Source organism: Tympanuchus pallidicinctus, unplaced genomic scaffold (genome assembly GCF_026119805.1).
Source record: "Tympanuchus pallidicinctus isolate F22 unplaced genomic scaffold, pur_lepc_1.0 scaffold54, whole genome shotgun sequence".
Lineage (NCBI taxonomy): Eukaryota > Metazoa > Chordata > Aves > Galliformes > Phasianidae > Tympanuchus > Tympanuchus pallidicinctus.
The window spans coordinates 353,696-380,688 of NW_026294774.1; the positions used below are offsets into that span (position 1 = coordinate 353,696).

The 26,993-nt window shown below is 47.4% G+C and overlaps 3 protein-coding genes and 1 long non-coding RNA gene across 8 annotated transcripts in view; 1 reads left to right on the plus strand and 3 right to left on the minus strand.

The window, feature by feature from the left end:
- LOC128091903 (olfactory receptor 14J1-like) overlaps window positions 1–26,993 on the minus strand; it is a 335,467-nt gene that overhangs the window by 180,544 nt on the left and 127,930 nt on the right. The window lies entirely within an intron of this gene.
- The window catches only part of LOC128091909 (uncharacterized), a 233,459-nt gene that overhangs the window by 117,524 nt on the left and 88,942 nt on the right, over window positions 1–26,993 (minus strand). The gene's annotated exons all lie outside the window — the stretch shown is intronic.
- LOC128091878 (olfactory receptor 14C36-like) overlaps window positions 1–26,993 on the plus strand; it is a 112,862-nt gene that overhangs the window by 83,814 nt on the left and 2,055 nt on the right. The gene's annotated exons all lie outside the window — the stretch shown is intronic.
- On the minus strand, window positions 3,032–3,984 carry LOC128091906 (olfactory receptor 14C36-like). Its single transcript, XM_052705313.1, has one exon. It carries the CDS (start codon window positions 3,976–3,978, stop codon window positions 3,037–3,039), a length of 942 nt encoding a protein of 313 aa, XP_052561273.1. The 5' UTR covers window positions 3,979–3,984; the 3' UTR covers window positions 3,032–3,036.

Here is a 26,993-nt window from a genome sequence, read left to right on the forward strand (position 1 = left end):
GATCGACACTACCTCCCAACTTGGTGTCATCTGCAAACTTACTGAGGGTGCACTCAATCCCCTCATCTAGGAAATCAGTGAAGATATTAAACAAGATGGTTCCTAGTACCGACCCCTGGGGGACACCACTTAAAACGGGTCGCCAGCTGGACTTAACTCCATTAACCATTACGTGCTGGGCATGGCCCTCTAGCCTGTTCCTTAACCAAAGAAGAGTATACTTGTCCAGGCCAGTTGCCCCAGGAGAATACTGTGAGAGACCATGTCAAAGCCTTTGCTCCCAAGGGACGCATGCTACAAGTGTCCTGAATGGGTCAAAGTCCACCCTCCCTGCCACTTTTCCTTCTGGCACGCCAGTGACTCCACCAGTAAATCTGCCACTCACACTCTCTGGTGGCCTCTCCACCTCCTCCTTCAGCTCCCCCACCAGGCTGAGCAGCTCATCCACCTGCTCACACCTCACACTGCTGGAATCCCTGCCACCCTCCCCCGGCAGCAGCAGGCTCAGGCACTCCCTGCACCCTCAGATCTGAACAGCCGCATTTCTGGCAGGCCCTTCGTCTGGGTCACCACGGTCTTCCTGCAGTGATCCCGCTGTCTTGTGGAGACCGTGTTGAAGCCTGTGGTCTCAGAGAGTGCCCAGAGGAACGCCTGTCTCCTGAGCCGAGAGGGACAACCCTTACACACCCTGCCACTTGACCCACCTCCCACACCCACAGCTGCAGCACCGCAGAGGCAGCGTGGGCTGAGCTCACACACAGACTTACCGTCGCCCTTCTCAGCAGGCAGCAACAACCTGCTGTGCTCTGTGGCCGGAAGCGAGCCTCCGCCGAGGCTGTTGGAAGATTATCACCATGGACCAGGTGTCGAGGTCAATAGTGGGCAGTGCCAGCCCCACCATGCTCACTCAACAGCCTGCCTACAAGCTGCCAGCCTACTGGCACAAGTGCAGCCCTGCTACTGGCTGAAAAAAAAGCCTGCTCTGAAAGCGAGCTTCCTCAGAGTTTACTCACATTTTACTCCACGTTTACTCATACTTTACGATGTGCTCTAGTCACCCTTTACTTTGGTTTTACTCCCAATTTATGCTGGGTTGACTCTTACTTTACTCAGTGTGTACTCACACATTCCTCTGTTTCACTCACACGTTACTCCACAATTACCAGCACTATACTGCAGGTTTACACACACTTTATGCCAGGTTTGCACACAATTTGCTCTGGGTTTTCTCTTACCCTTCTCCATGTGGACTCACATTTTCCTCTGGATTTTACTCACATCTTACTCCACATTTGCTAACACTATACTCCAGGTTTTCTCACACTTGACACCAGGTTTGCTCACACTTCTCTCCCTGTTGTTTTTCTCACAATTCATTCCATGTTTACTAACACTAGGCTGTGGGTTTTCTCACACTTTACTTATGGTTATCTCCCAGTTGTTTACTTCAAGTTTATTCTCACTTTACTTTGGGTTTACTCAATCTTTTTAGTGTGTTTTACTCACAATTTACTCAAGGCTTACTCACACTTTTCTTCCAGTTTACACACACTTTATTCTAGGTTTACCCAAACTTTTCTGCAGATTTTACTTACTCTCTAATTCATCTGTACTCACTTTCTACTCTGGGTCTACCCACAGTTTACACCTGGTCTTACTCATGTGTGAAGTAGATTCTGCTTTTGCAGTAGATTTTCCAGTATTTTCTGCATGCAGCATCGGATAAGTAACCTTTTAAGAAAACTCCTGAACAGAGTAAAGTTGAGACTGTAGCGTTCCAACCTAGGTAGAATTGGCACTGGCGCTAATGCAAAGGAGAGACAGAATGAGTGAATGAATTGTCCTCCTATTGCTGTATAAATTCCTGAACATACACAAAGACAGCAGGTTGGTAACGCACATTGCATGGTGAAAATGTAAACGTAGCTATGGAAGTGTAGCCACAGCTATGGAAGCGTAACACAGCTATGGAAGTGTAACGTAGCTATAGAGTCAGAACACTGTGAGCCTGAGATGCTCAACCACTGAGTGCCAGGAGAGGCTTTACCTGCGTCGGACCCAGAGTATATAATGGATTTCACTAACTAGCTGTGCAATTTCTCCCTTGTCAGTAGGGTGTGCACCCATTATTGCAATAATGAAGAAACTGTTCTTCACAGAGATCTTTGCCTGATTAGAAATTGTTGATCTTGAGCACATTTCTCACAGTATCTAGGCATAAGATAGGCTCGCTACTGCTATGAAGATCTGTTTTGAAGCTTGCTTGTTTTCTAGCCAATTTACTGTTAGTGGAAATGCCTTGAATACATGTGTTGGACTCTAAAAACCTTGATGGGAAAATAAAGGAGAGTTTTTGCACAAGAACCCTGTGTCATTTTGCTAGCCTGTGACAAGCAGCCCTTGTCTTATGGTGGTGGCAGCAGCGAGACAAACTCTGACACATTGGTGCATATGGCCTGTTCCTGCCTGCCACCTCACTGCCAGTGGATGCCACTGGATGCCCTGTAGAGACAACAGGACTGCTGTCAATTCATATGAGACCCGAGGGCTACCAGGAGTGTAGAGGTACAATAGGAAGGCATGGAAGTGGAAAGAGAGCAGCACTCAAAAGACCTCATCTTGCCCTTGCCCATCACCGTGGCCCCAGCAAAGCAGCAGCCCTGACTTGAAGGCAGTGAGGTGCAGAAGCCCACTGAGTAGTGAGGGGCAGCCTCCAAGGAAATTTGGGCTGCTGCTCCATTTGGCAGCTGGGCCCTTGGCCCCTGAATCCCTGCTGTGTAAGGGGGTTTCTCTTCCAGCTCTGGAGGAGAAGGGAAGAAAAGTGAGCTGAGAGAAATAAATGTCTGCTGTCCTCTTCATTGTGTTTATGCACATGTACCTACATAGTTCTGCAGGCACTTGAGATGTCTGGGTACATACATACTTAACTATAATAACATAATTAAGATAACTATATTAACATAATTAAGATAACTGTATTTAAAAAGTAATGCAAGTTTAAGAAATAACAAACATTACATGTAACAAAATGCTGTTCTAATATTTCCTGCTATAGCTGGGAATTTCCCAAAGTTTCCTCAGGGCATCCCTGAGCTTCTGGTTCCTCACACCATAGATAAATGGATTCACCGTGGGAGGTACCACCGAGTACAGAAATGACACCACCAGGTCCAGAGATGGGGAAGAAAGGGAGTGTGGCTTCAGGTAGGCAAACAAGAGAGTGCTGAGAAACAGGGAGACCACAGACATGTGAGGGAAGCATGTGGAGAAGGCTTTGTGCCGTTCCTGCCCAGAGGGCATCCTCAGCACGGCCCTGAAGATCTGCACATAGGACACAACAATGAACACAAAACAACCAAAGATTAAACAAACACTAAAATAGATATTCACAGTTTCCCTGAGGAAGTCTGATTTTGAGCAGGAGAGTTTGAGGATCTGGGCTATTTCACAGAAGAACTGGTCAATGGCATTGTGTTGGCAAAGTGGTATTGAAAAGGTACTGGCAGTGTGCAGCAGGGAATAGAGAAGCCCAGTGCCCCAGGCAGCTGCTGCCATGGTGGCACAAGCTCTGCTGTCCATCAAGGTCCCGTAGTGCAGGGGCTTGCAGATGGCAACGTAGCGGTCATAGGACATGATGGTGAGAATGCAATACTCTGCACAAAAGAAGAATAATAAAAAGAAGACCTGAGCAGCACATCCAGCATAGGAGATGTGCCTGGTGTCCCAGAGGGCATTGGCCATGGCTTTGGGGAGAGTGGTGGAGATGCAGCCCAGGTCGAGGAGGGCGAGGTTGAGCAGGAAGAAGTACATGGGGGTGTGCAGGCGGTGGTGGCAGGCTACGGCTGTGCTGATGAGGCCGTTGCCCAGGAGGGCAGCCAGGTAGATGCCCAGCAAGAGCCAGAAGTGCAGGAGCTGCAGCTGCCGCGTGTCTGCCAACGCCAGGAGGAGGAACTCGCTGATGGAGCTGCTGTTGGGCATCTGCAGTTCCTGCTGGGCATGGAGTCCTGTGCAGAGTGCAGGAGATAATGACAGAAGTCAAGATAACTTGCAGAGAACCTCCTCCTGCTATACTTTGAATTTTTTTGTTTCCTGTTTAAAATGTTCATTTAACTCCATAACGGGAGTTTATTTTCATGAGCTTCACAATTCCTTAAGGATTTGCAGTATATGTAGCTCTTACTTTGCTCTCTTTTTCCAAATCATATCCCAGGCTGCTAGATATTTTCCTCATAGGAGCTGTTTCCAGAAATCTTATCTTTACCCTGTCTGCACTCAGAGACCTCACCCCTAATCTGTGCACTTAAATTTCTGCTGGAGAAAGCTGCCTGGTTGCAGGAAAAGTGCATTACTCATGTCTGCAAAAAATGATGATAATTTCAGCTGGTGCTCTCCTTTGGGAGCAAAGAGGCTGAAAGCATTTAAGGAGATTGCACACATAACAGCAGATAGAGAAATTCAATTCAGGATTCTCTGAGATGTGTTCTTATTTCAAAGATCCTTTATGCCTCCAACTTTTCCACTTTCCCTACAAAAAAGAAAAGGAAAATTCCTGCCTTGTCACTCCTCTCGCAAAGTGCACCTGGAAACACTCTGGCATGCAGTGAATCAGTGCTCCAGCCCTCAGCTGGAGCAGGTTTTTATCCAAAATAAAGAAACATGGAGTGCCTTCAGACTGACCTGCAATGGGCTGTCGCAGATTTAGTAATTCCTGTATTAAAGCCACTACGCTGTCTGCAATGAGAGACTTACCTGGTCAAGGGCTGTGACAAATCCTCCTCCAGTGAGCTCACAGCCTAACGTGCCACACAGCCTGTCAGCTCTCTTCCTTATTTCCTCTACCTGTCTCTTGCAGACCATGCCCAGAGTCTTGCTGTGTGCTGCACAGGAGCTGCTCCTTTGCACTGCTGTGTCCCTGCAGCACTGCCCACTTGTAGGAGCTCCCTGTGTCCCTGGAGCCTGGCCCAGCTCAGCAGCAGATGATGTCATTTCTATTCCACCCACTGATCTCCCCTGACACGTCCCTGGGTCTCCATGGCCAACAGCTCCTGAAAGACTTCAGTGTCATTATAGTACTTCTACATCTGCTGAATTAACCACCAAAAGTCCAGTGGACACTGACTGATTCCAGACATATGGTCAGTCCTACCAGAGAGTGTTTGCTGAAACAAAAAGGGCACACAGACAAGGACAGTGGAATTTCCCTGAGGCAGTGAGGCATCTCATCCCTAGATGGAAACCCAAAGGTTGAAATGGGATTCAGCACCCCACGGACACAAAGGAATTTCAGGGATTCCTCTGGTTCAGTTCAGGTGTGCACAAGGAGTTGCCTGCATGTGAGCTCCTGCTCTGAGTCCTTGGTCCTTCAGCGGGGAGTCAGTTGCTCACACACAGACCCTGGGTGATGACCAAGGTGCCTGGGGTGCTGCTGGATGTGTGCCAGTGCTTGTGCAGTATGTGGGACATCCCTGAGAGAGACACCTCCTTCCTGAGCATCAGCTGAGGGCCAGAGAGGGGATAGAGCTATTCTCAGCCATCCTAAATGACAACAGACTCCTGAATTTAGGGCACCCAAGTTTACCTTCTTTACCCGTCCCCATGGTGCGTGTGGAGTTATACAGCTGACTAAATGGCTGAGCTCACAAAAGAGGAGCCAGATCTTTCTCTGTTCACCATCTACTCAATATTTTGGAGCTTCAGGCACTGCAGAGCTGGCACACATCTTCATATTTCAACTGATGAAATCTCAGTGTTCTATGGGCACACACGTGAATGGCATCAGAAGCAGCCTAGTGCCATGCCAGTTCCCTAGGTGCTCCAGCACACACAGATGCTGCTGGCAAATGCAGCACAAGGCCTTCAGGAAAGCCATGCCCTAGGAGTGTCCGTGCTGCTGGGACAACTCCGAGCCTCACAGTGGGTCTAATGCCTGTGTGCCACCTTCTGAACACAAATACCGTAGATGTGTTATGCAGCCATGCTAGGAACAATGGTGCTTGTTTCTTTATGTGCTTTTACAGTAATGAGAACACCAACACATGCAGAGCTAGAAATCTTTGTTCAATTGCAGGCCTGAGCTCTTGTTTGGACCACAGGGACACGGTTAAAGGGCTTCCACATCTGGACTGCAGCACAAGAGGGATACAGAATCTTTGTGATGGATGAGTGAGGAGACAAGGAAAGGTGACTGCGCTCTGGGAGAGTGCACTGAACTTCTCCTGGGGATGGCAGAGCAGCCAGGTCAGAGCAAATGGTAATGGCAATCAAAGGAGACCAGCAGTGTCTGTTCCTGGCTTCCTGATCAGAAAGAGCAAGTGGAAGGTGCCATCTACAGACAGATGGGAGCCTCATCTTGTCAGGCCATTTAGAGGCCATTTTCACTGCAGTGTCAGCTGCAGGGACAGCACAGCAGGGCATGCACCATGCAGGAGATCCCTGGAGAGCACAGATGGCAGCTTCTTGAGCAAGCCATAGAGGAATCCAAGAGGAGAGGTGCTCTGCTGGATCTCAAACTCACTGGCAAGGAAGGGCTGGTGGGGAATGTGAATGTGAAGACCAAAGTGAACCTGTGCTGCAGTGGCCATGGGATGGTGGAGCTGAGGAGCCTGAAGGGAGGATAAAAGACAAGCTCACAACCCTGGGCTTCAGAAGAGCACACCTTGGCTTCTTCAGTTCTCTGTAGTACAGCAGGGAAAGGCTTTGAGGGGAATGGGGTCAAAAAATGGGCTTACAATATAGGGATCATGGCTTGAAAGCAGAATGAGTCCTTTCCAAGGAAAAGGAAGCCAAATACAAATGTCAGAATTCCTGCATGACTGGGAATGGATTGCATTGGTCTCACCCAAACACAGAAAGGAAGCGTGCAGGAAGTGGAAACAAGAAGAGGTCACCTGGCAGCAATGCAGAGACTTTGTCCAGTGTTCCTGCTGAGATGAGTTCAGGAACATCAGAGTTCAACCGCAATTGAATGAGCCCAGGCATATCACAGGCAAGGAGGGCTTGTAGAAATACAATGTAGTCTACAAAAGGAAGGCTAGGGAGAATGTGGGCCCAGCATAGAATGGGGCAGGGAACATCATGAGACAGGACATGGAAAAGTCTCTGATACTCATTTCCTTCCTCACGGTTTATTAATTGGTCTGGGCTTCTTGGAATCCTGGGTGCCAGAGACAGGTGGGAAATGTTGGTGCAAGGCAGATGTACTGTTGGTGGAAGAAGAGGTGATCAGGGAATAGCTGAGCAAACAGGATCCCTTGTTGGAAGAGGCTGACAAGTATTGTAGGATTTTTGAACGGTTTGGGTTGGAAGGACCTTAAAGCCCATCCAGTTCCATCTCCCTTGCTGTGTGCAGGGCTGTCACACAGTAGATGAGGATGCCTGGGGCCTTTGATATCTTCAATATCTCCAGGGATGAGGCAACCCCATCTTCTCTGGGCTGCCTGTTCCATACCAGCTCCATGCCTCACATCATGATCTGTGGAATGCAACGAGGAAGGCTAAAGCCTGCCTGGAATTAAATCTGGTGAAGGGGATAAAGGATAATAAAACAGGCTTTTTTAAGTATGTTAACAGTAAAAGGGAGACTAGGGAGAATGTGGCTCCCCTGCTAAGTGACGGGGGTGTTCTGATAACAGGGGATGCTGAGAAGGCAGAGATACTGAATGCCTTCTTTGCTTCTGTCTTCAGTGAAAAAGCTCCCCCTCGGGAATCCGAAACCCTGGAGGTGAGTGAGAGGGTCTGGGGAATGGAAGACCTCCCTTCAATCAGGTAAGAGGCGGTCCGAGAGTGCCTAGGCAACACCAGTGTTCATAAATGCAAGGGACCCGATGGGATGCATCCACGGGTGCTGAAGGAGCTGGCAGATGTGATTGCTGAACCGCTTTCTGTCATCTTTGAGAGGTCTCCAAGATGGGGGAGGTGCCTGAAGACTGGAGGAGAGCCAATGTCACTGCGGACTTCATAAAGGGCAAGAAGGAAGACCCAGGCAACTATAGGCCAGTCAGCCTCACCTCTGTAGCTGGAAAGGTGATGGAACAGCTGTGCTGGATGTCATCTCCTGACAATGGAAGAAAAGGAGGTGATCAGGAGTAGTCAGCACGGGTTCACCAGGGGGAGGTCGTGTTTGACCAATCTGGTGGCCTTCTATGATGTTGTCTCTGGCTGGGTGGATGGGGGGAGAGCAGTGGATGTAGCCTACCTTGATTTCAGCAAGGCTTTTGATACTGTCCCCCACAACATGCTTACAACAAAGTTGAGGAAGTGTGGGATGGATGAGTGGACAGTGAGGTGTGCTGAGAACTGGCTGCTGGCAGAGCACAGAGGGTCGTCGTTGGCGGTGCAGAGTCTGGCTGGAGGCCTGTAAGCAGCGGTGTTCCTCAGGGGTCTGTGCTGGGTAAGGTCTTGTTCAACATCTTCATCAATGACCTTGATGAGGGGATGGTGGCCACCCTCAGCAAGTTTGCTGATGACATGAAGTTGGGAGGATTGGCTGAAGGCCGTGCTGCCATTCAGCGAGAGCTGGACAGGCTGCAGAGCTGGGCAGAAAAAAACGGATGAGGTTTAACAAAAGCAAGTGTAGAGTCTTGCATCTGGGGAGGAATAATTGCATGCACCGGTACAGGTTGGGGGATGAGATGCTGGAGGGGAGCTCTGCGGAGAGGGACCTGGGTGTCCTGGTGGCCATGACAGGTCGGCCATGAGCCAGCAGTGTGCCCTTGTGGCCAAAAAGGCCAATGGCATCCTGGGGTGCATTAAAAAGAGCGTGGCCAGCAGGTCGAGGGAGGTGATCCTCCCCCTCTGCTCTGCCCTGGTAAGGCCTCATCCAGAGTACTGTGTCCAGTTCTTGGCTCCCCAGTACAAAAAAGACAGGGATCTCTTGGAAAGAGTCCAGCGGAGGGCCACAAAGATGGTGAAGAGCCTGGAGCGTCTCGAATGTGAATAAAGGCTGAGTGAACTGGGTCTGTTCAGCCTTGAGAAAAGAAGACTGAGAGGTGAGCTGATCCAGGTCTATAAATATCTCAGGTGTGGGGGGCAGAATGGCGAGGCCAGACTGTTTTCAGTGGTGAGTGGAGACAGGACAAGGGGAAAATCCTGGAAACTGCAGCATAGGAAGATCCTCACAAATGTGCGCAAGAACTTCTTTGCAGTAAGGGTGACGGAGCACTGGAACAGGCTGCCAGGGAGGTGGTGGAGTCTCCTTCTCTGGAGATGTTCAAGACCTGCCTGGATGCCTACCGGTACGACCTGGTGTAGGGAACCTGCTTTGGCAGGGGGTTGGACTCGATGAGCTCTGAGGTCCCTTCCAACCCCTACAATTCTGTGATTCTGTGAATGTTAGAAATTCCTTCCAAACGTCTAATGTAAATCTCTCTTTTGGTTTGTTGTGTTTCATCCTTGTCCTATTATTCAGAAATGCTGTAAGAAGTCGCCCTCCACCTTTTTTTATTTGAACAAGAAAATGGCTCGAAGATGCAGGAAAGCATTAAGCAGAGTAGTGCCTCCACATTTCAGATCTCCAACACAAGAAAGATGTCTGCAAGTGGGAGCTGATAGGTATTACCACTTCTCAACTTCAAATATTCTCACGTGTCATCCCCCTTTTTAGGCTGAAAATGCTCACTTTTGAGGGGATATTGTGTCTTTTATTTTATTTATTTATTTATTTATTTATTTATCCAAAAAGCACAGTGTTTTCCAGAACTGTGTTTTCAGGACACAGATGCCTTCAGGTACAGGGACACAGACAGTGGTGCCACTGCCAATGCCCTGTGACCGATGCCCAGCATCCACCGCTGCTCCACCCTGCTGTGTATTTGATGTCCCTCATCCTCCAGGTGTCTCCAGCTCTCCTAAATCTGTGACCATGGTTCAGGCCATGTTTTCAGCAGGCCATCTGGACACATGCTCTTCCCACTGCTCTCCAGATGTCCCCATCCCTTGCTCGTTCTTCACTCAGATTCTTCCCAAACATATGGCTGATTCATCACCTTCAGGGAGATTACTGGAATTTGCTCCATATCTCCAAAGTCTGATGAACTCTTTTCTCAACTCTTTAACTGTGATTCTATCTATCCTTACTTATCCCTGTCCAACATATCACTTGTACAAATATTCCCTGTGAAAGACAAACCTCGTTAGATGCAGCTTGGACAAGGCATGCAGTTGACCACTGTGCTTTACTGTTCACTCAATTGCATCATGTTTCCTTCTGTTTGTTGGCAGAAAGAAAAAGAAAAAAAAAAAAAAAAAAAAAAAAGAGAGAGAGAGAGAAATCTTTCCTTGCCCATGTGCAGCTATGTGCGGCTCGTTCTATGAGGAAAGCCGGGGGGAGTTGGTACGAAGGAGGTTTAACACTGAGCAAGCGACTCCAGAGGAGAACAGTGTTGTGAGGAAAAGAGATGCAAGTCCTGTGGGGCCAATGTGAGTAGAAATGGGGTGGGGATGTTGAGGTGGATGTTGGTCCACAAAGTGACAAGAGCAAAGCTCATTAGGGGACATCCTGGATCAATACCAGTCGCAAAGTCCTGCTTTAAGTTCATGTTTAAATCTAACAATATGAAAATTAATAAGTGGACTTCGTATTGCCTGTTCTTCTCTTCCCCTTTTAGCTCTCTCCAGATTCCTCACCAGTTAGCTGTACAAGTTCTGAACACCTGAAAAAAGATGACAGGAAGGCACACGGCACAGCACGGCTCTTCAGGTTGTAATGAGCCCCTAAGAGGCATTTGCTGCTGAGTCCATCAACCTCTGGTGCAGAGAGAAGATTGCACAAAGTGCTCAAGAAGACAAAGTCAGAAGGAACAGTGAAGTTTCTTGGAGTATTAATGGGTCCCACTGAGGGCCATTCACAAGCAAGCTTCCCCAGGGACTTGTTAGAGCAGGGAACTGTGATTCTATCAATCCCTTCCTATCTCTGACTAACATATTTCTTGTACAAATATTACCTGTGAAAGGCAAACCTCACTAGAGGCATCTTGGACAAGGCATGCAGCTGACCACTGTGTTTTACTGTTCATTCAATTGTATCATGTTTACAACTGCTGTTGGAAAAAAATGAGAAATCTTTTATTTTCCATGTGCACCTTGTTCTCTGAGGAAAGCCGGGGAGGGCCGGTGCAAAGCGTGTGTAACACTGAGCGGGTGACTCCAGAGGAGAAGGGCAATGTGAGGGAAAGTGATGCAAGTCCCATGGGGCCAATGTAAGTAGAAATGGGGAAGGGTAGCTGAGGCAGACATTTGTCGACACGGTGACAGAGCAAAGCTCATTAGGGGACATCCTGGATCAATATCAATTGCCAAGTGCTGCTTTAGCTTCCTGTTCATTCCCAACTTTAAATAAATAAATAAATAAACAGTCTTCATAAATGCCCGTCATTCTCTTCCCCTTTTAGCTCTCTCCAGATTCCTCTCCAGTTTGCTGTACAAGTTCTGAACACCTGAAGATGGCAGGAAGGCACAAGGCACAGCACGGCTCTTCAGGTTGTAATGGGCCCCAGGAGGCATTTGCTGCTGAGTCCATCAACGTCCAGTGCACAGAGAAGATTGCATGAAGTGCTCAAGAAGACAAAGTCAGAAGGAACAGTGAAGTTTCTTGGAGTATTAATGGGCCCCACTGAGGGCCGTTATCAAGCAAGCTTCCCCTGGGACTTGTTAGAGCAGAGAATGCTCTCTTTGGAAGCTATGATTACAGGCAGACGAAGGCAGTGGGATGGTGGCTGTGATGCTGAGAAAAGCCTCCTTTGTCTTATGGAGCAGAAAGACCAAGCCCTGATCCCCAGAGCCTTGGCAGGGAGATCCTGTCCCTCCTGCTGGCTCAGGGCCCTTTCTGGGGCAGTGGGGTGGAGGTTTGTCTGATGTCAAATGAAAAAGCAGGGGACAGCAGCTCCCAGACTCTGCATGGGGTGCAAGGATGCCGCGAGGCCCAAGTCCCATGTGGGCAGTGTGTCTCATCCCAGGATGTGGGATGTGAGAAGGGACCACTCTGAACAAGCAGTCAATCCAGATGAAACACTGAACTTCAGATCTCTCAGTTCTGGTGCTCTCCTTTGGACAGTGTCCCGTAGTTTTATGTCCTTTATGTTCTGCAGTGCCCAGAAGTGCACCCAGTGCTTCAGGTGAGGCTGCAGCAGTGCAGAGCAGATCAGGACAATCCCTTCCCTCACCCACATGGCAATGCCATGCTCAGTGCATCCCAGGGGACAGTTGGCCTTCCTGGCTGCCTGGGCACACTGCTGACTCACATTCAATTTCATGCTGACCATGACCCTGAATCCCTTTCAGTGGGACTGCTCTCCATAGTCCCATATCCAGTCAGTGTGTATGCCCAGGGCTGCCCCTACCCGGGTTCAGAATCACGCACTTGTTCTCATTATACTTCATCTGCATTTTGTGCTTACCCAGTTCTCTAACTGGAGCACATCTCTCTGTAAGTCCTCTCCACCCTCAATGGAGGCAAGGAGCTCCACCCTATTTGGTACCAGCCACAATCTTACTCAAAACATTTTCTGGCCATACATGCACTCAATCACAAATGCATTAAAAAGAAGTGGTCTTCAAACGGAGCCCTGGGGAACCCTGCCAGTGGCCATCTGCAAGCCTGATGGAACCCCATTTGCCACCCTCTGAGTCGGACCCACTGGCCAACTGCTCACCCACCACATTATAGTTCTGTCTAGCAATATGCAGGACATTTTGCCCAGACGAATTCTGTGAGATACAATATCAAAAGCTCTCCTGAAATCCTCAAGGATAACATTAGATGGCTTCCCTAGTTCATCTAAATTTGACCTTGTCATAAAAGGATATGAAGTTAAACAGGACCTTCCCTTCATGAACTTGTGTTCTCTCTGCCATTGACAGAATTGTTCTTCACGTAATTTTTAATAACTCTCAGTATCATTTTTTTCCATAATTTTACCAGGCACTGACTTGAGACTGACAGGTCCAGAATTGCCTGGATAATCTTGCTTGTTCTTATTGAAAACTGGAGCAGTGATTGCCATTTCCCTGTGAACTGGGAATTGCATGACCTGAGACGACTTCTGATGCCATTTACATGACAGCCCAGAGCAAACTATGGTGTCATCAGTGAAAGAATGTAAATGTGTCCTAGCTTTGTAATGCCTTGAACTCCAGAGTATGCCACAGGTGGAGCACAGAGGAAGATCTGCCTCTTCTGTTGTGAGTTCATCCATTTGGTCAGCAGAATAACACCACATGCTCCTTGGGGCAGGTGCAAAAGGCACAGTGGGTGCTCTAAGCACAGGGCTGTGGTGGCGTTTAGGATGGCCAAGAATGCCTCCCTTCTGGCCCTCAGCTGATGCTCAGGAAGGAGGTGTCTGTCTCACAGATTTTCCACCACAGCTTACAAGCACCAGCACACAGCTGGGATCACCCCAGGCACCTTGGGCATCACTGAGTGTCTGTGTGTGAGCAGTGCAGTCCTGTTGAAGAAAGACCAAGGATTCAGATGAGGGCCTCACACACCGACACCTCATTGTGCACATCTGAACTCAGCTAAGAGGACTCCTGGCTCCCATGGTTCTGTGAGGAACTGATCCCATTTCAGCCCCGGGGTTTCCACCAGCAGATGGGATGCCTACTTTTAGGATTTGGAAGTGATGGTCTGACAGTAATTAGACAAATTGAAACGGCTTTTAAATGGTTTTAGGAAGACATTTCTTAGACACAGGCACTGGAAAATGTTGCCAAAAGAGGCTGTGGATGACCAAACCCTGGGTACATTCAAGGTCAGGATGGATTGGATGCTGGACAGGCTGATCTGGTGGTTGGCAACATGGCTGGGGCTTGGAATTAGTTGACCTGCTTCTGGAATCCAGTGGATGTGTTGATTAATTGAGCTGACTTTGAAATACGTTCTGCAGAGATGACCCTGATGCCTTGGAAGAGCTGTCAGCTCAGGAGAAACATGGATATCTCCAGGGAGAGAAAGAAATCACATTCTTGGCTGCTGTCTGGTCTACTGGGAAACAGAGCTCATACAAGTAGGCAGCACTGCAGAGAGACAGTTGTGTCCATGAGCAGCTCCTGTGAAGCATTCAGCAGAGCTGGGGACATGATCTGCAGGTGACAGGACAGAAGAAAGAGATCTTACACGCTGTGTGGCATGTTAGGCTGTGAGCTCACTGGAGGAGCATTGCCCACAGCCCTTGACAAGGCAAGTCTCTCATTGCAGGCAGCGTTGCGACTTTTACTGCAGGAATCACTGAATTTGGGACATCCATTGCAAAACAGGCTGAAGGCATTCCATATTTCTTTATTTTGGATAAAAACCTGCTCCAGCTGAGGGCTTTCCTGCTGCAGCATCAGAGCACAGCCCTGAGGGCTGCGTGTCCCAGGACGGCTGCAGGCTGTGCAGCCAGGGCTGCAGCCGGGTGCCAGGGCTGTCCTGCAGAGCAGGTCCTGCTGTGCCCCAGGGGCTGTGTGCCGGGGCAGGGACTGTGCTGCCTGCCAGGCTCAGCACTCAGCCTGCCTGGGGAGCTGCCCAGGGCGCTGTGGGGAGACGTGTGGGGGGAAGGAGCCCCCCGGCAGGGCAGGGCAGGGCAGGGCAGGGCAGGGCAGGGCAGGGGCCTTCTGCTGTCACAGCTGCTGCCTGGGGCAGGGGGTTCACAAGACACACTGCATGCCAGTGTGTTTCCAGGGGCACGTTGCAAGAGGAGAGACAAAGAAGGGATTTTCCATTTCCTGTTCTTAGGGAAGGGGAAAGAGTTGGGAAATCTGAAAGAAGCTGTGAAATCTGAACACGTCTCTGAGAATCCTGAATTCTACCTTCCTCAATCTGCTATTATATGAACAAGCTCTTCATGTGCTTTCCGCGTCTCCTCTCCGAAAGTACCAGCTGAAATTACCAAAATTATCAGCAGACATGAATATTGCACTTATCCTGCACACAGGCAGCTTTCCCTAAGAGAGAAATTTAATGCACAGAGGCTGAGATGGGCACTCTGAGTGCAGACGGGGAGAAGATTTGAGGCATGGAAATTGTTCCAAAGAGGAAAATATCCACAGAGCTGGGGTGTGATTAGGAAATGAGAGGAACGTAAGAGCTCCTTAATCTTGTACTTCTTAGGGGTTGATGAAACTCATGAAAATAAATTCAAATAAAATGAACATTTTCCTAAGAGAAAGAAAAACTGTTATAGTATGGTGGGAGGAGAGTCTCTGAAAAAGCTCTTGACTCGTCATTATCTTCTGCACTCTGCACAGGACTCCAGGCCCAGCAGGAACTGCAGATGCCCAACAGCAGCTCCATCAGCCAGTTCCTCCTCCTGGCGTTGGCAGACACGCGGCAGCTGCAGCTCCTGCACTTCTGGCTCTTGCTGGGCATCTACCTGGCTGCCCTCCTGGGCAACGGCCTCATCAGCACAGCCGTAGCCTGCCACCACCGCCTGCACAGCCCCATGTACTTCTTCCTGCTCAACCTCGCCCTCCTCGACCTGGGCTGCATCTCCACCACTCTCCCCAAAGCCATGGCCAATGCCCTCTGGGACACCAGGCACATCTCCTATGCTGGATGTGTTGCCCAGACCTTTCTGTTTGTCTTTCTGATGTCAGCAGAGTATTGCATTCTCACCATCATCATGTGCTATGACCGCTACGTTGCCATCTGCAAGCCCCTGCACTACGGGACCTTGATGGACAGCAGAGCTTGTGCCACCATGGCAGCAGCTGCCTGGGGCAGTGGAGTTCTGAATGCTCTGTTGCACACTGCCAATACATTTTCACTGTCTTTCTGCCAAGGCAATGCTGTGGATCAGTTCTTCTGTGAAATCCCTCAGATCCTCAAGCTCTCCTGTTCAAATTCCTACCTCAGGGAAGTTGGTCTTATTTTCTGTAGTGTCCTTGTCTTATCCGGATGTTTTGTTTTCATTGTTGTGTCCTATGTGCAGATCTTCAGGGCAGTGCTGAGGATGCCCTCTGAGCAGGGACGACACAAAGCCTTCTCCACGTGCCTCCCTCACCTGGCTGTGGTCTCCCTGTTTGTCACCACTGGCTTTTTTGCCAATCTAAGGCCCCCCTCCCTTTCTTCCCCATCCCTGGACCTGGTGGTGTCATTTCTGTACTCGGTGGTGCCTCCAACATTTAACCCCCTCATCTACAGCATGAGGAACCAGGAGCTTAGGGATGCAGTGAGGAAAATTATGTCATGGCCACATTTCAGCAGGCATAAGCTTTTATTCTGTCTCTACATGTGATACTGTCTTCTCCACAATGACACTATTTTATGCTCGTTTCTGTTTATTTTATGTATTTCTTTTCATTAATATATACTTCTACTTTACTGTTCATATATATATGTGTCTGTATTTACTGTCAATGGATATCATGTTCCTAAACCTGTGTTTGGATTCCTTCCACCTCTATGAGGCATCACCCTGCTCTTTTTCTCCTGGAGTCCATATGACTGGGAAGGACTTAGCTCTCCTGTTGTATGAAAACCCTTACAGGAGCCAGATGTGTGTTTGCAGCCGGAGACCAACTGTACCCTGGGCTTCATCAACAGAGTGGTGGTCATCAGAGTGAGGGAAGGCACTGTCCTTCTCTACTCAGCCCTCAGAAGGCCCCATCTGGATTGTGATGTTGAGTTTTTGGTGCAGGTCCAGAGGAAAGCCACAAAGATGAACAAAGGGCTCGGGACACTGCTATGAAGAGAGACTGAGGAAGTTGCAGTTGTTCTGCCTGGAGAAGAGAAAGCTCTAAGGAGGATACTTTGCAGCTTTGCAATATTTAAAGAGAGCTTAGAAGAAAGAGGAAAATCAACTTCTTACATGGGCAGATAGTGATAGGACAAGGGGGAACAGTTTTAAATTAAAAGAGGTGTGATTTAGATTAGAAATTGAGGGGAGGTGAGGTCCTGACACCATCCAAGTCTCCACCATCCAAGCTGCAATTTTCCCTTTCTCTTTCCTGCTGTTTCCCACCACCAGGGAATGTTGAATCATAGAATTACAGAATGGTTTAGCTTGGAAGGGACAACAAAAATCACTCAGTTCCAATCCTTCTGCCATGAGCAGGGGCACCTTTCTCTTGCCCCATCCAAACTGACATTGAATTCTTCCAGGGATAGGACTGCCACAACCTGTCTGGGCAACCTCTCAAGTTCATTATCACTCTCATAGGAAAGAGTTTCTTCTGAAAATCCAATTTAAATCTCCTCTCCTTTGATTTAAGCTGTTACCCCTTGTGCCATCACTTCATTCCTAATAGAGATTCCCTCCTAACTTCCTTGTAGAGACTTGTGCTGTGAAAAGCAGCCATATGGTCTCCCTAGAGACGTCTCTTCCCCAGGCTCAATGACCCCAACTCTCTCGGCCTCTCTTTGCACACGAGTCATGTTCCAGCCCTCTGCTCATCCTTGTTACCCTTCCCTGGACTTGCTCCAGCAGACTCATGTCCTGTTGTTTGCGGCCCTTGATTTGAATGCAGTACTCTGGGTGGAGTCACACAAGAGTGGAATCGAGGGGGAGAATTAGAATCATAGAATCATAGAATCACCAAGGTTGGAAAAGACCTAAAAGATCATCCAGTCCAACCGTTCACCTATTCTCAATTGCTCCTACTAAACCATGTCCCTCAATACAACATCCAGTCTTTCCTTGAACACCCCCAGGGTTGGTGACTCCACCACCTCCCTGGGCAGTCCGTTCCAGTGCCTGACCACCCTTTCTGAAAAGTAACACTTCCTCATGTCCAGCCTGAATCTCCCCTGCCGTAGCTTGAAGCCATTCCCCCTGGTCCTATCACTAATGACACGAGAGAAGAGGCCGACCCCCAGCTCACTACAGCCTCCCTTCAGGAAGTTATAGAGAGCAATGAGGTCTCCCCTGAGCCTCCTCTTCTCCAGGCTGAACATTCCCAGCTCCTTCAGCCTCTCCTCATATGGCCTGTGTTCCAGACCCCTCACCAGCTTTGTTGCCCTCCTTTGAACACGTTCCAGGGCCTCAATATCTTTCTTGCAGTGAGGGGCCCAAAACTGGACACAGTACTCGAGGTGCGGCCTCACCAGTGCTGAATACAGGGGAACAATCACCTCTCTGCTCCTGCTTGCAACACTGTTTCTGATGCAAGCCAGGATGCCATTGGCCTTCTTTCCTCCCTTGACCTACCAGCTACACTTCATTGGATGCAGCCCAGGATACGGTTGGCTTTCTGGGCAGTAAGTGCACGCTGCCAGTTCATCAACTAACACCCAAAGTGTTTCTCCTCAGGACTGCTCTAAGTGCATTCTCCACTCTGCTTGCATTTGTGCTTGAGATTGTCCCAGCCCATGTGAATATCCTTGCAAGGGATGCTGTGTCAGTGCCTTCCACAGCAGTAATGATATCTGTCATTACTGGCTGATACGTGAACCCCATTGTACACTGGAAAAGTGGCTTTAACTTGCTCTTGCTTACAAATCTCACCTGAACAGCTTATTTGCTTTCATAATGACAAAGTTAGAATTGTTACATGCTATAAACACTGTCTTAAAGTATATCTAGAAAGTCAGAATGCTAGAAGTAAATACTTCAGTGTTTCTGGCCTACTGCTGTTTTTTCAGTTGCCTGATCCAGCTACTTATGCAATGAATATCAGCCTCTCAGCAACACCATTTTGATGATGCTGTCAGTACGTGCAGAAATACATATCACTTTGTACGTCCTCAGCACTACCTTGAGGGTAGAATTATTATATAACAACCATTTCTGTCTCTCAGAAATGGTGCATTTGTCTAGAAATAGCACCTCAGGCATAAAGATTGTCACAGAATAAGACACGGAACAGGTTTTGTTTTCCTCTGGAGTCAGTTTGGATTGGAGACAGAAATGTGTTTTGTTGTTTTGTTGGATTGTTGTGGGGTTTTTTGTTTGTTTGTTTGTTTGTTTGTTTTCTTGAGAATGCTGACAGTTTTCCATGCTTTGAGGAAAGTACATTTTCTTACGAAATTAGCTTAATGAAGAGTAGCAACAATGGTTATAATAACATAAATGCACAATCATGGAATCGTAGACTCATAGAATGGCTGGGGTTGGAAGGGACCCCAAGGATCATCAAGTTCCAGCCCCCTGACACAGGCACGACCACCAACCTCCAGCATAAGTAATGCACAGAATGGAAATTTGTAGAGATCTTCCGAGAACTTCAGACAAGGAATCACTAATATGTAGAAATGTTAACGCGAGACGCTGTAGGAGACTGCGCTCATCGTCTCTCTGGAAGTGTAGTGGTTGGTGACACCTAGTGGCCTTCAGCATTCACTACAGCAGCGTGCCACAAAACTTTTCAGTAATGGAGTTCAGTTGAAAGGGGAAAAAAAAATATTCCTGGAGCTGTTGAAAGTGATTGTTTATTTCTCAAAGGCATGAAAATTTTGCCTCATACAAGAGTTCTTTTCTTTCTTCTATTCAAAATGATCATCATGAGGGATTGTGGAAAGAGGGAGAGCTTTTCTACTGGGTATTTCTTCATTACTTCTTGAGGATGCAGGATGTAGAATTGTTTTTTGGGGGCTATTTGGGGCTATTTTTAATGCTAAATAAATCAGGTTTATTTTTCAGTGAGAGTTCTTCCACCAAGCTATGTTAATGAAAAAAAGGAAAAAAAAAAAAGCAAAAAAAAAAGCAAAGCAATGTTTTCTGACAAGGAACAAAGTATTTCTTGCAGTTGGCTGTTAGCATGGTCTTTCTCAAGGCAAAGTGTCCTCACTGAAAATGATATAAAATTAATTACGTTAAGCTTCATCTCACCAAACAAGGCTGTTGTTCTTCTGTGAGTCTCACATTTATTGGGAAGCTGAGGCTTGTCTTTACTGATGCTTTCAAAGGTTAGGAAAGAAAAATATGAAAGTTGCCTTCCTTCTTTTCTGTGGTTAGGCCAAGGTAAAGTGAGGAAGACTGTTAAGCAAAACAGACCTGGCTGGCCTGAAAGGGTCAAACAGGGAACATGCGGCCCCTCCTGAAAGGGAAGGACTGTCATGTGAAACTGGCAAGCATAAGTTACAGCTTCTTCGTTCCGTGACCAAGAGCAGAACATGTGCTGTGAATAGAACGCCTTTTGATCATAATCCACAAAAGAGTTAATTAAGTAATGATGTATTGCTGTCAGCTGCATGAATGTTATCTGATTTAAGTATTGTATACTCCTGTAGCTAAAAGATATAAAAAGCCTGTAACAACAATGAAGATTGCTTCTTGCGCCACCAGAGCCTAAGCCCGTCTGTTCCAGGTGTCTTGAGCTGGTCTCCGTCAGTAAAGGAAACACATATCTTACTGTCAAGTTCTGTTCCCTAATAAAAGTACATTTTAGTTCTTAGCTTCACTGAAGAAAATGAAAATAATAAGAATCTACAAGCGTCCTTTGCAGCATCAGATGCTTACCAGAATGCTTGTGCTTGGCCAACAGCTTAGTGGGTACATAATGGTTTGTGTTTATCAGATGACTTGTGTTCATGTTGGAAGTTATGCCTTTTAGGGCTGTTGTTCCACTTTTTAATTTATTTTAAATCTAACAGAATACTTTTACAAATTTCCTTGTTGGTCATATTGAAGAATTTATCAAAAACTCTTTGGAGTCTGATCTTAAAGTAAGCAAGTATTGTTCCAGTAAGTTTTGTGTTGATTTAGTGATGTTTGCCTCTCACCAGGGTAGACATGAAAGCACAGTCATCTCAGTGAGTTATAACATACACAAGGATGTTTGTGGTGGAGCAGGAAGGTTTGTCCTAGTGAGAGGCAGCTGCTGTGCCTTTCAGACCTTTTCTACTTCTGGAGAAACATCATTTAACAACCCATTTCCCCTGAAAGTACTGGTGGTTCATGTTCTTCTATGGCAGATGTGCTCAATTGGCCAGAATCCATTGTAATCTCTCATTTAGCGGTTCTGATAATGAAGTCTTGACTCTGAGCAGATGGGGATTGCAAAGCAGTTCTGCTTACCACTAGTGGAATCTATGGGCCAATTTGTGCCTGAGTGTGACTTTTACATGCAGTGAAATGGCAGACTGGGTTAGGTGCTGTAGGGTGCTGAAGCTGGAATTACTCTCGGACTTATATTTATATACCTCACAGCAAGATGATGTCTGGACTAATCTTTGCTTTTGTCTCACCATGTATCCTTCTAGCTACTGCATTCAGTCCATGCATGATCTTCCAAAAATGCTGAGAACTGTTTAGATCAGTTGACAACTCAAGAAGGCAGTCCAAGTTTGTCATGCATAAGTTTCTGTTTATGTAACTGCTATAGGAGTTCTGCAGCTTCAGTAGAATGAGTTCTAACAAGTGCATTATTTGGATTGCTATGCAAATGGTAAATGTGGAAGGCAGTGTTGGTTGCACATTTGTGTCTCACACTCAAGTTTTTGATAGGATTCCTTATCCACTGAGTGGCCGATCCATCAGTTCATGCCTCTACCATCTAGACAGAAGGGTGTCATACAAGGCAGTATCAAATGTCTTCCAGCAGTCCAGGTAGACTGAAAGTACAATCATCTCACAGTCTACCCTCCAGGCAGTGTACCAACACATCAGCCTTCTTTTGGCCTGCCAGCAGACCGCACAGATGAAATCTCAACATGACTCTCAAGTTGTCGGCGCTCAGTCCAGTTAGAGCTCTCACAGTTTCCTGTAACATCAAAATAGTTCTCCTTTATTGTGTTCAGCATGCATCTTATACACCATTCACTTAAAGCAAGAAATTCTGTCCTGCTAATGAGTTAATTGGGCTTAGCTTCTCCCAAACAGCAGTGATAAAGGATGAAAGGATTCTTAAGTGTGATCAGATTAACAGTGCATACAAACGGAACCTCCTGTTTACCCTTGGACAAACAGACATCATTTGCTCTCTGTCTTACACTCCGGACTCCCAAGGTTTCACAGTGACAGGGGCTATCAAGGAGACTGATAAACTCTTTGCTGATTCGCTCAGTTACATCTTCCCCAAGTAAACTTGGATAGAAGTGTGATGTAACCCCAAGTGAAGTGTGAGAAAACACAGAGAAAAGGGTTAGCAAACACGGAATAAAGTGTGAGTAAAACCCAGAGTAAGGTGTGAGTCCACCGGGAGTAGAGTAAGAGTAATCTGAGAGTAAAGAGTGTGCAAGCCTGGTGCAAAGAGTGAGTAAAACCTGGAGGAAACTGTGAGTAAACCAGGACTAAAGTGTAAGAAAATCTGGGAGAAAAGTGTGGGTAGGTCCGTAAGAGAAAGCATACACAGCCGGAGTAAAATGCCAGAAAAACCCTGAGAAGTGAGAATAAAGCCAGAGAAAAGTGTGAGTAAAGTTGAAGGTAAGTTTGAGTAAGCCTTGAGTAAAGTGTGAGTAAACTGGTACAGTAAAGTGTGGTAAAAGAACAGCGTCAAGTGTGGGTAGGCCCCAAAAGAGAGAGCATACACACCCGGAGTAGAATGTCAGTAAAGCCTGGAGAAAAGTGTGAGTAAACCCAAAGAAAAGTGTGAGTAAAATTGAAGAAGAGTTAGAGATGACTCAACATGAGTTAGCAACTAAGTCCAACATTTAATGGTAGAGCAACAGAATACATAACTTTTAAGTACACTTGTCATGTTTTCACTGGCTATCACTAATGTCTGTCGACCTGTAACCATGACAACGTGAAGTTCCCTGCTACGCCTACTTCCCACAATGGCTTTCCCATACAGCACAACTTGCAACCAGTTGTTTACTCAAACTCCTTTACACCGTTATCGTGTCCTTGATACTCTAAACATAGCCTTGTTTTTCAAGCCAGCCCTCAACAAGGGCATGTTTTCAGCAGGCCATCTGGACAAGTGCCCTTCCCACTGCCCTCCTGATTTCCCCATCCCTTGCTCTTTGTTCACTCAGATACCTCCCAGCCATCTGCCTGATCTCTGATCTTCAGGGAGATTATTGGAACTTGCTCCATCTCTCCAAAGTTTCATCTACTCTTTTCTCAACTCCTTAGCTGTCATTATATCTATCCCTTCCTGTCTAACTCACTTCTTGTACAACCATTCCCTGTGAAAGACAAGCCTCATTAGATGCAGCTTGGACAAGGCATGCAGTTGATCACTGTGTTTACGGTTCATTCAATTGCATCACGTTTTCTACTGTTTGTTGGTAAAAAAGAGAAATCTTTCATTTCCCATGTGCATCTGGTTCTCTGGGGAAAGCCAGTGGGAGTTGGTGCAAATGAGGTTTAACAGTGAGCGGGTAACTGCAGAGGAGCAGAGTGATGTGAGGAAAAGTGATGCAAGTCCCATGGGACCAACGTGAGTAGAAATTGAGTGGGGAGGCTGAGGAGGATGTTTGTACACACAGTGACAGAGCAAAGCTCATTAGGGGACATCCTAGATCAATATCAGTTGCCAAGTGCTGCTTTAAATTCTTGTTCAAACCCAACTATAAAAAAATAAATAACTAGACTTCTTAAATGCCCATCATTCTCTTCCTCTATAAGCTCTCTCCTGGTACCTCTTGAGTTTGCTGAACAAGTTCTCAACACCTGAAGAAGATGACAGGAAGGCACAAGGCACAGCACGGCTCTTCAGGTTGTAATGGGCCCCAGGGGGCATTTGCTGCTCAGTCCATCAACCTCCAGTGCAGAGAGAAGATTGCATGAAGTGCTCAAGAAGACAAAATCAGAAGGTGAAATTTCTAGGAGTACAAATGAGCCCCACTGAGAGCCATTATCAAGCAAGCTTCCCCTGGGACTTGTTAGAGCAGAGAATTGGAAGCCATGACTGCAGGCAGACCAAGGCACTGGGATGGTGGCTGTGATGCTGAGAAAAGCCTCCTTTGTCTTATGGAGCAGAAAGGCCAAGCCCTGATCCCCAGAGCCTTGGCAGGGAGATCCTGTCCCTCATGCTGGCTCAGGGCCCTTCCTGGGGCAGTGGGATGGAGGTTTGTGTGTTGTCAAATGAAAGAGAAGGGGACAGCAGCTGCCAGACTCTGCATGGAGTGCAAAGATGTCATGAGAACCAAGTCCCACATGGGCAGTGTGTCTCATCCCAGGATGTGGGATGTGAGAGTGGCCCACTCTGAACAAGTAGTCAGTCACAACCGATCTTTCAACTTCAGATGTCTCAAGTCCAAGGTACAGGCACCATTTCCTCACTGGGATGTATGGCTCTGAGGATGGCATATGTGATGCTAAACCCACATGCAGAGCTCCTTCCGGGTTCTTCACTTTGGATACAATAACCGCAACCGCATGCAGCGCTACAGGCTTGGGCATGAGTGGCTGGATGACTGTGAAGTGGAAATAGACCTGAGGGTGATGGTTGATGCTTGGTTGAACGTGAGCAGACAGCATGCCCAGGTGGCCAAGAGGGCCAATGGCATCCTGGCCTGCAATAGAAACAGCATGGCCAGCAGGAGCAGGGAGGTGATCATCCCTCTGTACTCAGCGCTGGTGAGGGAGCACCTCAAATATTGTGTTCAGTTTTGGGCCCCTCACTACAAGAAAGACCCTGAAACATGTCCAGAGAAGGGCAACAAAATTGATGAGGGATCTGGAGCACAAGTCTTATGAGGGGCGGCTGAGGGACCTGGGATAGTTTAGTGTGGAGAAGAGGAGGCTCAGAGGAGACCTCACTGCACTCTACAGTCTCCTGAAGGCAAGTTGTGATGAAGAAGGGTTTGGCCTCTTCTCCCAGGCAACAAACAGGACCCGAGGAAATGGCCACAAGTTGTACCAGAGAAGGTTTAGGTTAGACATAAGGAAGAACTTGTTCTCTCTGAGAGTGGTCAGGCACTGAATGGCTGCCCAGGGATCTGGTGGAGACGCCGTCCCTGGCAGTGTTCAAAAGGCATCAGGATGAGGAGCTACAAGATATGGTTTAGTGCTTGTGGTGGAAATGGTAGTGGGAGGACGGTTGGACCAGATGATCTTACAGCTCATTTCCAACCTTGTGATTCTATGATTCTATGATTCTAATCTGCCTTGATCCATCATCACTGCCCTACTGCCCATTGTGACAGAGCAGTGGATCTGCCATCACTGTGCTCCTTCCCACTGTGACAGCACACTAACTGACATCACAACGCTCCTGGCCTGCATCCACTGGACAGCACAGTGACCCTGACATTACAGTGTTCCTTCTCACTGTCACAGAGCAATGACTGCAACACCACTGTGTTCATCACAGTGTGCTGTGACAACACAGTGCAGCTGAAATCACTGAGTTTGTCTCTCCTTTACAGTGCAGTGACTCTGACATCACTGTAATACTGACCACTGCCACAACTCAGTAGTTCTGACATCACTGCTCTCCATGTCTCCAAGACATCACAGTGACTTGGAGTCGCTGAGCTCCTATCCACTGTGACAGCACAGTGACTTCAACATCACTGTGCTTGTGCCCACTGTCATAGAATCCTGGCATATCCTGCAATGGAAAGGACCTGCAAGGATCATCAAGTCCAACTTTTGGCTCCAAACATCTGCCCTAAAAGCAGACCATATGACTGAGTGTGTTGTCTTGTCACGGAGTGATCTAGAGCAATCTGTGCCCGTGACAGAGGGCAGCAGGCCTGCAGTCCTACTGGCCAAAAATAATAATAATAATAATAATAATAATAATAATAATAATAATAATAATAATAATAAATCAAAATAAAATAAATAAAATAAATCAAAATAAAATAAATAGTAAAAATAAAGCAGTGACAACAATCTAAGGAGGAAAGTCAAATCTACTAAATATGATATCAAAATGCAAGACAACACAATATTATAAAATAAAATTGGAATTTAGGGTATTAAATCAAATAAAATGAGAGAGTGAGTGTCTGAAACCAAAAGCCTGACTTTGAACTGAAGGTGCACGGCTGGGGAGCGCTCCCACACATGGGGCAGCAAGTAAATGAGAGATCCCGGGGCTTCCTCCCTTATCTTCCTTATCTTCCCTATCTTCCTCTCTGAACTCAGAGTCCTCTGGGGTATGCAGTTCTTCTTCTCTTCTGAGAGCCAGGTGTTCAGAACAGTCAGTCCACAGAACTGGAGTGTTAAATCTTCAATTCCCCGTGCTTTACATGATGTTATGATGTGGAATACCGATAGCAAGAACTGTAAAACCACCAGACCAGATGGAGCATTTGCAGCTTTGCTAGGCACACACAATCTGCTAGGACAAACAATGCTTCTGGAATCAGTCTGTCTACTGGTGATTAATTCATCTGACTTCAAAGTGCATTTTACAGAGATGACCCTGTTGTCTATCAGGAGCTGCCAGCCCCAGAGCCCCAGGGTCATCTCCAGGGAGAGCAGTGAGAAAATGACATCCTCTGCTGGAGAGCTGGGCCGGGCTCCTGGGAAACAGGGAGCTCCTACAAATGGGCAGTGCTGCTGCGGAGAGACAGCTGTGCCCAGGAGCAGCTCTTCTGCACAGCACAGCCTGCAGGTGACAGGAGGACAGAAGGGAAAGGAGAGAGAGATCTCAAGATGTGTACATTGTGAGCAGCTGTGAGCTGAGTGCAGGAGCATTGCTCACAGCCCTTGACAAGGTAAGTCTCACTGCAGGCCATGCAGCTGCTTTTAGTAGAGGGATAACTAACTCTGGGATATCCCATTGCAGACCAGGCTGAAGGCACTCCATGTTTTGTTATCATGGAAACATTTTGGCTTCAGCTGAGGGCTTCTGTGCTACAGCATCAGAGCCCAGCCCTGAGGGCTGCGTGTCCCAGGACGGCTGCAGGCTGTGACATGCGGAAAATCAAACCCTGTAGCCTGTAAGGACACAGAGAAGCTATGTTTTATTGGCAATTGCACAAAAGCCCTGGTGCAAGGGGGATAATTCCTCCAAGCTGGCACACTGTCCAGAAAAGTCGTGCTACAGATAAAGGGCGAACTAATAAAAAATCAATGGTTTCCCGGAATTCGGATACATATTCATTATAGCCCAAAGCATGCAGACCCTCCCCTGTTGCGCTTGCATAGTGGGTCATGAGTTGAATTTGTTGTCTTTTTCGTGAAGGCTTCTGACCTTCCTCGCCATAACTCCTGGCAGAGAAGAGGGGGGCATCC

Excerpts from the sequence above, each read along its gene's own strand:
- LOC128091906 (XM_052705313.1), bottom strand. The coding sequence starts at position 3,978 with ATGCCCAACAGCAGCTCCATCAGCGAGTTCCTCCTCCTGGCGTTGGCA.